Source organism: Lupinus angustifolius, chromosome LG09, assembly GCF_001865875.1.
Source record: "Lupinus angustifolius cultivar Tanjil chromosome LG09, LupAngTanjil_v1.0, whole genome shotgun sequence".
NCBI classification, from domain to species: Eukaryota; Viridiplantae; Streptophyta; class Magnoliopsida; order Fabales; family Fabaceae; genus Lupinus; species Lupinus angustifolius.
The window spans coordinates 5,683,172-5,696,025 of NC_032017.1; the positions used below are offsets into that span (position 1 = coordinate 5,683,172).

The following is a 12,854-nucleotide window of genomic DNA, read 5'->3' on the forward strand; positions in this document are numbered from 1 at the left end:
TACCAAATAAGCTGAAAATATATCCTAGTACCAAAAGTAAAACACATTCATCAGTACCCTTGTCAGCATGGCATGATCACTATTATCAGCACAATCAAACATGTAGTTCATGAATCCAAAATGTTTCCAATACCAACAAAGTTCAAAATAAAAATAAATTAACAAAACCTATTATAGTATTTATTATCCCATACTTGTTGCGTTCTAATAAAAATATGACATGTCATTTAAAAAATTTAAACATTCATTATCATTATCGATTTGACGTTGTCTTGCTTCATTATCATAGAGACGAGACAACTATGAGATGGCAGATCTATGTTCGGGAATTGTCATAATAAAATGCAATGGAATACTTTGGTTCCAACCAAAGGGATGAAACAAAAGAGAATAGAACAAAAATATTATTTATCATGTTCCATCATAGTGTTTGCATGCCAAATGCAAAATGTGCAAAGCAGAATTGGTTGAAGTAAGAACATAAAACAATACAATTCAATTCTATAACAACATTCACAAAGTTTAACACTACTTGAATTGGGAAAAATATTCAGCTCTTGCATAAATAATCCCAACTCCTCTGTTTCTGCATTACCTATCTCAAACTAAGAGGTTGAATCACAATGATTTGCTATTACATAAAAGCTGCACCGCGGGGTGAGCCGAACCGGAATCTGAATCGCGATGATTTGTCTTCAGGCTCCATACCTCAATTAAAGAGGTTTTCAATGTTGAGAAGCAATTCTTGTGGTTGTTCTGGTTGTGGATTGGTTTCCAAATTCAATCCCTGTGAGTTTGCTGAAGTTGAAGCTCTTTTGTTCCTGATTTCTTTGTTCTTCGCCAGCTTGCTTGCCGGGAAGTGCAGTCTCGCCATTAGAGGACGCGGTGCGCGCGTAGCCCTGTCAAATCCCCTCACGCAAACATACCCTGCAAAGCATATTCACCATGTCTTAAACTGTTGTTCTTCATCTCTTCATTATATGACTGAGATTGAGTGTAACTAGTATAACTTAACTTGTTTGTAAACGGATCCCTCCTCTATATTATATATATATATATAATAAAATAGCAGCAAGTAAAGAACAAAAAATTATGTGTGGAAGAAGTTTACACTTGTACTTAAGAGTAGTAAGTATAAATCAGAATAAGAAAGATAAGCAAGGAATCAAGATAGTCTATTATACAAAATAGTATGATAAGATGCCTGAGATAGATATAAAATAAATTACAAACGTTTTAACATATGATATAAAAATAACCAAGCCTTTATCACACTAGGTGGGGTCGGCTATATGGTTTGAGCGTTGTCATAATGTTATATCATAAACCCGTCTATGTGTGTTTGATGCTACACATAGTCAATCCTAAGCATGGATAAAAGTTGAAGGTTGTGTTAGGTAGTCGACAGCCAATGTAAAACTTTGTCGATCATATCAACGATATGATATATGTCAGTATTCCAATAGGAGAAGAGTGTATGGAAGAAGACTAACTATGAAATGGCTTAACTGATAATGTGGAACATGATTGGTTACTAGATTGGACTTGTTTGGTAAAGGAGAATTGCTCACAACTCACAAGGGTTTCAACTCATTCCAATTAAGGAGTCTTTGCATGTGCTTAAGCTAAGTCATGTAGCCAATGTTCAACCAAAAATCGGATCACGACAATTACATAACCAAACAAGCCGCAACCCGATTTTCAGCTCAAACAGTTGCATTTATAGAAACGCCTCCATACTCCGCTACTGTCCTTTAGATGATTAGATGTTTTAATCTAAGAGCAATAAATGAGTAGTGGCAGTGGCACATGATGGTTAGTGTTAATCTTTTGTCCTTTGGCTCCTTAGAGTGTTTATAAAGTCTTCAAACTTGTGATGATTATTATGCAATGGAAACAAGTTAAATAGGATTATTCAATTACAAAAAGTAGGATTACATTCTGGGAAATAAATCTTACCTCTCCAAAAGCATTGTTGAATTTCTGGGGTTGTTAAACCTGGTTGACAAAAACAGTGTATTCAACTTAATTGTTTGCAAACAATGTTTTCTAGCTTATGATAATAGTTCAACTTTTAAATATGTCTACCTTTAAATATGCTTGGTACCGAGGTTCCGAAATACACCGTTCTCCTGTTGAGGTTCCAGATCCAACTCCGAGGAACACTAATTGGGTTCAGACTTGACTCATGTTCGGCGAATACCTGATTCAAATAATATGTGCTTAGTTAGGACTACTAGATTACAAACATAAAAATATACAACAAAAAAAGATTTCACACTATTTTACCTCATTGACTTGAAAATAGGTCCCATTAAGTGGAAAACTCCCTCTCATTGCTGTTCGACAAGGTATCTATACAAGATTTATCATGAATTTAAGTCATTTTAATATAATGCTAGCATTATTATGCAAATTCTCCTTCAACTCCACCACTTTAATTTTATACTTATAATATATAAGGAGTAATAAACAATGTATGGTTAGAATTGTAATTTTGACAAGTGTTCGTACCAGGATTGTCCCTCGAACTGTCTGTGAATTTGCTTCACGGAAACTGTTGCATGAGAAACATTCCTTTTCATTGCAGAGTTGACCACAGTCTTGAGAGCTACATTTTGTTTCCGGTGGCTGTATAGAATTTGGCGTTTCACCTGACATACATATTAATGCATTTGGCTAACCGAATTAGAAAACGATTGAGAAATGAAAGAATATCACATGATGTAAGATTTCCAAACGTATCATGCTGTATGGTATCGGCAATTTTTTTTATAACGAATCTAAATTCATCTAGAAGGGGTGTGGTAGTCCACCTGGTGTCCATATAGCTAGAAGGTATTTTCCTGGATCATCTGTTTCTCGAGTGTCCCACTAAAGTGCATAAGTAATAAGTAATTAATAAAAGTCGAACATGTAACATAAAACATAGCTTTTATTAACATTTGCGACAATAACTAACCCCTTCCAAAAGAGGATGTGAATCTGGGAGTTCGTAACTGCATAAAGGTGAACAAAATATCAGCATAAAATGTTAATTTTTCACTAGTACAAGACAATGGATATGATGTGCCTGTTAGAAAATTTTCATATACTAGAACTTATTTTAAATGATATATTCTTATCTTTTTATGTCAGGGACTCGGGGTTACCTCTTTCAGCTCTGTGTTTTCAAGGTTACCGTGATTTCGGACAAATGCAAATTGTATAATTACGCATTGCTTCAGTAGTATTCACTACTTTATTTGTCCCACATTTCATCAGTTGACCTATCTTTTCATATTAGAACTATTCATTCTAGTTAATCGGTTGAAGATGAGTTAGTTTTTTTTCTACTTACACACAATGCTCTGTTCGCAGTCGGCTCACATTCTTCAGCTTGGGCGTGGGAATACATGCAGCTTCTGGATTCAAAGCAACCAAAGCCTTCGACATTTCACCGTCTTGAAGTTCCATATTTTCTTCCATATAATTTTGTAAATTCAGGGTGAACTCTTCCATGTTGAGTTTGATGGAAGGAATTTCACATGATTCCTCATAGAAGGCATCCTCGATATCACTTTCCATAACATGCGAGCATTCTGGCTCCGGGGTGGCTGGCTCTTCAATGATTGGTTGGCAGATATGGGTTCCAGAGGATGCTTCAAGATGCCTGCTCACTTCCGTTTGTACAATTTCTTGAGGTTGCATTGAGCTTTCTGGGAGAGGTAAGGGCAACCGATTCATGATTACTGAAGGGCTCTGGTAAGTTGGATTATTTCCGGCTTGTATAACTAAACTCTTCTGCTCTGGTCCTGGCAGGGCTAGCCTTGCACTGCATATAACATTGTTTATTTGTAAATTGATCTGTTATAACTTGCAATCCACGCAACTAATTCAATTTTCAAAGTAGTATTGATATGATTTTCAGCTATTATCAGTTTGCTTCCAAATTTCGCCATTGAGATGAGGTTAAAATGCAGTTAGAAACTGTCAATATAATGGCATGTAGACCAAATAACACTATATGAGCTTCACATGATTGTGCTCTCAAATGCTCTCTACCTATCTTGCTAACAACAATATTGAAAATACTTCTATAGTATGTGAAAAAAGAGTTTTGGATGATGGTGCATTGCATAATGTTATTTTAAAAAAAATTATAAACATTATAGGTATGAAAAATCTTAATTAATCTAAAACGTACCTTGCAAAAGCACTAGCAAAGTGTCTACATTCCCCTCTCATTGGACACGAATTACAATTTGGTTTGCTTTTTGTACAGAAGACCTGCATGCATTGATTTTAGTTTATCTCCCATTCACAAGTGGATTTTTCCTTAAGTTGGGTCAGTCTTTAATGTATGAGAAAACACTGTTTACCTTTCCGAATGTAATCAACTGGTAATGCAGCTCATACCTGTAATATATAGCAGTAAAGCATTAAAAAATATCAATCAATTGGTAACCAATGCGGTTATGATCTGATATTAATGTATCGCATTTTTACATTGTCATCCAATCATGTATGTTACATCATTTAAAGATTTTTCTCATCTTAGTAAGTTATTATCATAACCAAACTCTTTGAGTAATGTGACTATATACATGATTGGATATAGTTAATCAAAATTAAACCTGTAGACAAGTTATCCTTGCTAAACCTACAGACAAAAAAATTGAAAAAAGAAATGCTTGTATCTTTTTAATGTACGACAGTAAATCGAAAAATAAATCTTTACAATGTTCTTTGGTCTAGTTTGCACAGCCGCGGCCAGAGGTATTTTTGTATGGATTCCAAAACTGGGTACCTATACAGGGAAACAATGTTAGCTCTTCGTATTTAATTGAACTATTGAAGTACTGCTGAATACCATTTATTCCTGTAGTACTCACAATTCTAGAAGATGCAACTGAAGTGACTCGGGCAGTGGCTGGAGGGGTACCCATCCCAAACGTACTGCTATACGTCCCACATTTGTGTCCACCTGTTGTACAGCAATAACTGTTAAAATCTATTCCATTTTCTCGTAATTGCGTCTTTCTGTTTTCAACTTACCGGGAAAGCAAGATGATGCAGTGTTAAAAGCCGTACACACTCCACACTTTTCAATCCCAATCCCCTTATGCTGAGCAAGTATTCTCTGCACGTATGAATTGAATATACATTATGCATTTTTTTCTCTGTTTGCATGAATTAGGACTAATTGTGTGTGTCAGTGTGCATATTTATTTGTGTTACGACTTACGAGTGAATTGAATGTCCAGGAAGTTGGTTTCACCAACCATATAGTCAATACATGCTAACATCATATGTATGGGAGATAAAGTTTTAATTGTGTAGTTTTGTTAAACTCTGAACTTACTTTGCTTGGTCGGGTGGAACGTCTCTCAGCCACTCGAGATCAATTGCCCCATGCACATCAACTAAGCGATTCAAGAAACTCTGCACAGTATATCGGTTAACATAAGGTAGATTGAAGGGTTTTTCTCTTTCCAGAAAATACATTGACAAATTATATTTCATGGATATGTGACTATACCTGAATACGTTCGGCAAGCATGTTATTCATGCCCCTTTCCTTGATGGCATCAGCAATTTCACGGACGTCTGCGCATCTCACAGCATCCCAGTCCAAAGAATCCAAGGTGTTTTTTGTCTTTTCTCTTTTCCCTGCCTTAGCTTGTGCTTCTATTCTTAAAATGTCCCACTTAAATTCATCTTTTTTCTCCTTTCCGGGCTCCTTGCTCTTTGATTTTATCGGGGCAGAAGTCATCTTACTGTTTTCATGGTTCATGGCATAGTTTTGTTCGCCAAAATTTATTTCTGTTGTGTTCTGCAATGAATCTTGAGATTGTCCCAATACGTCGAGAGCATGTTGCTGCTTGTGATTACTTTGTTCCTGAAGATGGAATTGAGATAGCAAACTTGGAGAATTGGCAATTGTAGCTTGGTTTTCAGACTCGGTTGGAAAACTTAGTCCCCTCGTGTTATTTTCGTCTTTATTCTTTGATAAGCCACTTGACGAGGCTTCTGTTTTTAAAGGATCAATTTCATTCGATTTGCTTATTTGACTGTCAACTTCATGTACCATTGTGGAACTTGCCATCTCCAAAAGCTTAGTGAAAGAAATTTTGTCACAAAAATCGTTGTACTTGGCTGTGCATGACATGTCTTCAACTTCTGAGTTGCTATCTGAGGATGATCCCATCTTCTCGGGATTTTGATCAATTAAAATATGTCCAGATATTTGAGATGTAATGACCGAGCATTGGGATGATACTACGTCGTTTAACTCTTTCTGAACACCTGTGTGACATGAGTTTTCCTGCCCTTCCTCGGTCGTGGCACTAATTTGTCCACTCTCTACTGGACTATGTTGTTCCCTGATTTCTCTCTGAGTTGGTTCCAACAATTTGCAGTTCGACTCATCATCCGTTAAACTAATTAAGCTACCACTAGTTCTGCCTGAATCATTGCTATTGACAGCTTCTTTTTCTTCAGGATGCTCGATGAAGTTTATTGCCGTAGAACCCAACTCATAAGCAGATTGGTCAAATATTTTCTCTTCTGGTTCCACGATGTGCACTTGTGGCTCATTGACTGTCAAACTTGTGCTTCCCTCGTGATATGTTTTGTAATTGCTGGTTGACTTTAGGGGGAATCGAGCCGCAAGGGACATGAATGCAGAACTGGCACAGAAAAGACAAAAAGAAACTGTGCTGTAGCATCCATTATAATGGTAAGTTTCTCAGAAATTAAGCTATTCATACCTGGAAAGATGGTCTGAGACATTTTGAGTGAGAAAAACTCCTACCACTGAATCCACAACTGATCCCTTCCATGGAGAAAATCGTCTATCTCCTGTTAAATATGCTTTTTATTATTAATATGCGAATCGTGTGACCAAACAATGCAGAATGAGTTAGCACTTTTCAGTTAATTTGTGATTATTTTCTTCCGAAAAATTACTGTTGTACTTCATCTTTAGATAAGTTATTTTATTTTAGTTTCTGAATTTGGTTAGGCTATTTTATTTTAGCTTTAGTGTTTGAGTATGATTATCCTACTGGTCTATTTATGATCATGACTACCTTATTGGGGGCCCTGTGTTGGTATCAATATAAACTTATTTGTATCATTCCAAAGGATGGTCATATACCAACAAGACATTCGTCCAATAGTGTAAGACCATTCGATTCCTAAGAGTGACACTTGTTGGGGCACCCCGAAAGGGATTAGCTCCTTATCCATAGGGTGAGGAGATACTCTTGGTAGTACCAAAAAAAGGATGGTCATATCACTCGCCCTACAGCGTTAATAGTTAATACCTTGTACAAGATGCATCCGTGCAATAAATGAGTCTGCTCGTCCACGGAACACATTTCGTTCTTCTTCCCACCATTTGGCCTTGGCTTCATCTGTTCCATCAACCCCATGACTGTTTATATCTAACATCAGAAGCTTCCACACTTTATTAGTCTCCTCGTCAAGGTCAACTTTAGGTCGTGGGCGCTGTTTTTTGACAGGATCAAATGCCTCGTACGGAACAATGGTACCATATCCTTGGACAAGACCTTTGTGATTTTGACTTTGTTGGTTATACGGGACAAGTGCATTCTGCTCATGCAACACAAGCTCTCTGGCTTCCCTATTAATGTTAAGGTGTGTAAATACCTCTGTTAGTGCATCCACGGTATGTATGTTTTTCCACATCTCTTCACGAGCAATGCCTGCATCAATGGCATAAAGTATTACAGTAGATTGCATGTAGAATTATTTGTTGTTTGACACCTAATTTTTATTGACCAAAAAATCAATGAATCGGATGAATTACCTGATGAGTTAACCATGTGCAGGCCGTGATTTTCCAACGAAAATTTACGGTGCTGTTGTATTCCACTTGTGCAAGAATATGCTGAACTAACAAGAGTGGTTCTCTTTTTAGTTCGTTTCTTTTTTGTGAGTGGTGCACCTGTCTGCTGAACTAAAGCATCAACACATGTATGTAGTCTTTCTGCATTTCCGAATGATTGTCTATCGTAACTGCCAAGTTGTTGTGCGGTATGAGTTAGTTTAGTATTATAGTTTGTGGTTAAGGTCAGTGAATCCCGATCGTGAATTGGAGTAAGGACACTTGACCTTCTTTTGGTTTGCTGTGATCGAACATCTTGAGGCCACGTTGGCAGTCGTACATCTTTTGTGGCTGTCCCAGAATATGTATTGGATGTGTTAGAATTTTTGCCAATATCACTTCTCCTTTTCTTTTGAATGTTAGGAAATTGTATCCAATACCTTGTACCGTATGCCTGCATTGCATTATAATGTGCCCCAATCAGATTCGGGTATCTATTATTTGCATGTTCATCGGTATCATATTGTTTTCTCTTGGAACCATCCATTTGTATTCCTGTTGTCAACATTTCATGGCTTCTGCTGTTGGAATCATTCGGACTTGACCGCATTTTTCCGTTGTTTTCGTGTCCATCCAGAGGTGTCATCAGACCCTTTCTTTTACCGCTGCTCTCTGCAGAGTTGGTATTTGGATTTGCCCCATGGGTTGAAAGGTGTATATCATGAGCTTGCGTGTCTTCATGTAATGGCCTATAATTATTTAAATTTTGTGTTGCCACCGTCGCCGTGCCATTTTCGCAGCCAAAATATGTAGTCGCATTTTCAACGCATGCAGGATTTTCATCCCTGGGTTGCTCTCCTATGTCAAAATTCAAGGACCTTCTACATGTCTTTTCGGCAGACGCAGGAATCGACGGTTCAGTCTGCTCTCCTATCACTTCTGTTTGAGGAGTCGAAAGTTTCCTTCTCACCTGCTTCCTCTTGCCAGTTGGGATTTCTCCTGACGGAACAGGCTTCGGAGTGACTGGCTTCCTATTAATTTTGGGTTTGCTTTCTCTGATGACCTTGGGGCGGTGCTTTCTTCTCTTCGGTTTTAATTGTGGGGTTTCATTAAGATCGATAACATTGCTTATCTCCTCGTTGTGGTTGCTAGTCTCTTTGCATGGTGTAGAAGCAGCATGTTCTATAACAGAATCACAGAATTCTTTGTTCAATGGTGATTGATTATTGTTGCACATTGTGGCCGTAACATTTCTCTGATTTCCCATTTGATCTCCTTCTACCGTATTCATTTGCAATTCTGCAGCATACCTGCTGTCTAATCTGATTCCACAATCCGGATTGGGCTCGACAACCTGAGAAGTGGCCGTGCTGTAGTAAGCGAAGTATGGCGTACCTGTTGCATTAGATTTTGTGAAAGCCGGTTATAGTAACATGCTCTCAGATTTATCAAGTACTAGAAGGAACTATATATACTAGGAAAAGGGAGAAAAGCTCATGAAACGCAAGTTACTAATATTAGTGGTAAGCTAATTCTGAACGAGTTAGTTCCATAGAGAAATTTGGCACATGTCCAAAATTCAATTCTAAACTAATGATAATTAGACAAGACAATATTCTAACATACACTCTCAAGGAGTAGTCTATTTACGAGTTGAGTTTTGGAGAGAAATGAAGGAAAAATGAAGGCTTAAAAGCTACAAAATATAGTGGTGAAATGACACTGAAGCCTTCTTTTTTCATTTCTCCGCCTCCAAAACTCAATACAAAAACAAACTCTTAAGCTTTGAAGTGAGTAGAGTTTGGCTACTGTGTAAAAGACTCTTACATGTTATTGGATAGACATGATCACATCATTTCCTAGGTACTGAAATGATTGATTGATAGTAGGTGGTGTGATAGTTGTTTATTGTGTGACAAGGGGTTGTCAAAAACCGATTCGGTTATTCTGACAACCTTATTCAACATCTACATTGTACTTTTATACTTTAAAATATTATTTTACACTTTTCTCTCTCTCCTCCCTCACCTGACAGAAAAAGTGGGGACACTATGTCGTAGTGTCCCCACAAATGACATTTAACTACATATATTAAACAAAAAAACATATTTTTCAAACATCATCAGCATAAAAAACCTGTTTTTTTCCATACACTAAAATCAAAAAAACAAAATTTGCCTTTACCTTGAGGATCTTGATTGTTGTTGATAGTATTGATCAATGGTAGCTCCTGAGAGAAATGATTCTGACCAAGCATCATATACATAGGATTGAATTGTGAGTTAAAACTACTACAACCAAACTGATTCATCAAAAACTCATGATACCTTGTTGAACCCAAAATTTCACCAAACCCATTATTACTAGAGCTAGAACCATTATTATCAAATGAAATCTTCACCCGAGTTCTATCATTATCTCCGGCAACATTTTCCACCGGTTCCGGCAAAGGGTATGGCCTACCATTTATCTCAGCCTCAAAAGATGAAAATGATCCCTTGAAATAAGATCCAACTTCAGTTTCTTCTCTGGAATTGTAGATCGGAACTGGTTTTGATAGAATAATAGGCTTCAAAGGGGTTTGAGGAAGCCATGGAATCTCTCTTTGAAGATTCTTTCCATCTTCACCAACCTCCATTTGTTTGGATCTCTGACTCAGAACAAGGGAATTGGATTGAAACAAAGGAAAAAGCTGTTTTTTTTAATCTGGGTATAATCGATTTTGTAAGAAAATAAGAGCTTGTTTGGGAAGAAGGATGAATAATCAATTAATAAAAATTGATTATGGAGTGAAAGTAGATGCAGTTGATGAACATTGATTAATACTAGGTGGAGTTTTTCTTAGTTACCACCTCAAAGTAACCGGTGACTGATAAAGCTGGTCGATCAACATAATAATTACAACAGGATAGAATAGTTAACTTTTTCATTTGAGTTAAATACTTAAATATCTCGGTATAAAAATTTATTCAATGATACTCTCATATTGTAACAATCTCATCCTTAGCAAAGACATGTTTTTCTCATTAATTGTTGTTCATTTATATGAATTGAGACAATGATACAATGACTATGTAACAATTTGACCTTTAGTGCATACATGTTTTTTCTCATTAATTGTTATAGGACAATTAACAATCTCATTCTTAGTGGAGGCATGTTTTTTTCTCATTAATCATTATTCGTTCCAATTTATATGTTGTATAATCAAGAGAGTATTCGTTTATCCTACAGGTAAGGAATTAATCTCTTTTAAATAATATGATTATATTTCTTAACAAATATTACTCTTAAAAATTGTTTATCCGAACATTTAGTTTGATTTTATACTATCATACCAACACTCTAATTTATGTGTCTATTTTGAAGAAATTTTTTCTAATTTTTATGTCTTGTTTGGAAGCTTATTGTTACATTAATTGTTATCATCTAAATCAAGACAATAATTATACAATAATTATATTTATGTAATGAGACATGTAAATAGGAATGAATTTAAACTACTTTAACTTAAATTCCAAAGACACGTAGAAAAGCTGAAACAATAAATAAATAAAAAGTGTCTGATTCTCCTTGAAACCTCCGCTTTTATCTGAAGGTGAATTCTTCTATGAGGCTTTATGAAACAGAAAATAAGAGAAATTTACGAACTCTTGTTACATAGTTTTATTTATTGAGTCAATGCTTCAGATCTGATCTGCAAAATTTTAAGCCAAGAACAAAAGAAATATTAAGATTATATTATTTGTACACCTACATTGTTAAAAAATTTATCGTCAGTGTATTATTTATCATTCATCGTATTATTTTTATTTCAAAGTTAATAATAATTAAAAATTAATAATATATAATGTATTGATAATATATAATATAAAAAACTCTTATATTATCGGTACATATATTTTTTTTAATATTAATTACTTTCACGGAAAAAGAGACATAACAGAAGAAGTGAACCTACACGAAATTCTATAGGTTTGCCGTTTGTGTTCGGTGTCCTTACTCACTACGTGTTTAATTCTGAAATCTATGTGATAGGACTATGTTAGAAAAGAATAATGATATTTGCACATTACATTGTACATGCATACGTATACTCTTCTTACTTGTCAGTCGTTGACGAAAGTTCAATAACGAACTTTTGTCGAAAGAGTAAGAAGAGAGTAATAATATATAAAAAATAGTCAACCGAAATTTTTATGAAGATATAAATAATTAAAAAAAAATGTTATCCACTTATATTTTTAATTATCTTATAAATAAGTGTTTTTAAGGTTACTAAGCTTATTAATGGTGGACTTAATTAATTAAGATAATAAAGTATATATAATAAAGAGTGTGTGAGTCTAAATATCATGAAGTAAATTGTTTTCTTAATTAAAATACCCTAAAGATAAAACATTTATTAAGATTTAGCCTTGAAGTAAAAAATATGGATATATTATATTTTAAAAGTTTGAAAGTATTCAAATTCTAAGTGAACTTCTACTTTTAGTAGGATATATCCTATTTAATCACAATATATCTTATTAATTATCATAATGATAAGATCTTTTATAATATTGTCTAGATATGGTAAATGATTATGGATTTATCTCATGAATAATGAGTTTGCTCAGTCAATAATAACACTTACTTACTATATCTTATATTTTTCCATAACTTAGTCCTTTGAGTTATATACTTATATATATTGAAAAGACAACACTTTGAAATGAATAGAATTTATAATGTGGATTATATTACTAACCAAATTATTAATCTTAGATTCAATATATTCCTTCTCTTGGATTTTAATACACAATAATGAATAGGAATTTTATGATTAACATGGTTAATTATGAGATTTGTTTTTTATTCCACTCTAAATGTCAACCGAAATATTTTTAAACAATGGTTTTGCCTTGTATCTAAATGATAACCGGATCCTAAATATATGTCATTCTAACTTTTTATTTTAGATCCAAATATAGACCCATTTAAATATAATGTATTCCATTTTAAACAAAATTTTCTCAAT

The 12,854-nt window shown here is 34.9% G+C and overlaps 1 protein-coding gene across 2 annotated transcripts; it reads right to left on the bottom strand.

The window, feature by feature from the left end:
* On the bottom strand, window positions 388-10,558 carry LOC109356620 (protein ROS1). 2 transcript variants are annotated; one of them, XM_019600033.1, is made up of 19 exons: window positions 10,019-10,558; window positions 7,865-9,229; window positions 7,311-7,712; window positions 6,753-6,843; window positions 5,522-6,671; window positions 5,345-5,424; window positions 5,038-5,122; window positions 4,875-4,966; window positions 4,721-4,789; window positions 4,362-4,398; window positions 4,187-4,269; window positions 3,341-3,814; window positions 2,963-2,999; window positions 2,817-2,874; window positions 2,515-2,654; window positions 2,290-2,355; window positions 2,089-2,203; window positions 1,960-1,998; window positions 388-927 (listed from the first exon to the last, which is right to left on the bottom strand). In XM_019600033.1, the coding sequence occupies exons 1-19, from the start codon at window positions 10,470-10,472 to the stop codon at window positions 710-712; spliced, it is 5,055 nt and encodes a 1,684-aa protein (XP_019455578.1). In that variant the 5' UTR covers window positions 10,473-10,558; the 3' UTR covers window positions 388-709. The 2 variants fall into 2 exon arrangements, with proteins under 2 accessions (XP_019455578.1, XP_019455577.1); XM_019600032.1 differs by having other exon boundaries at window positions 7,817-9,229.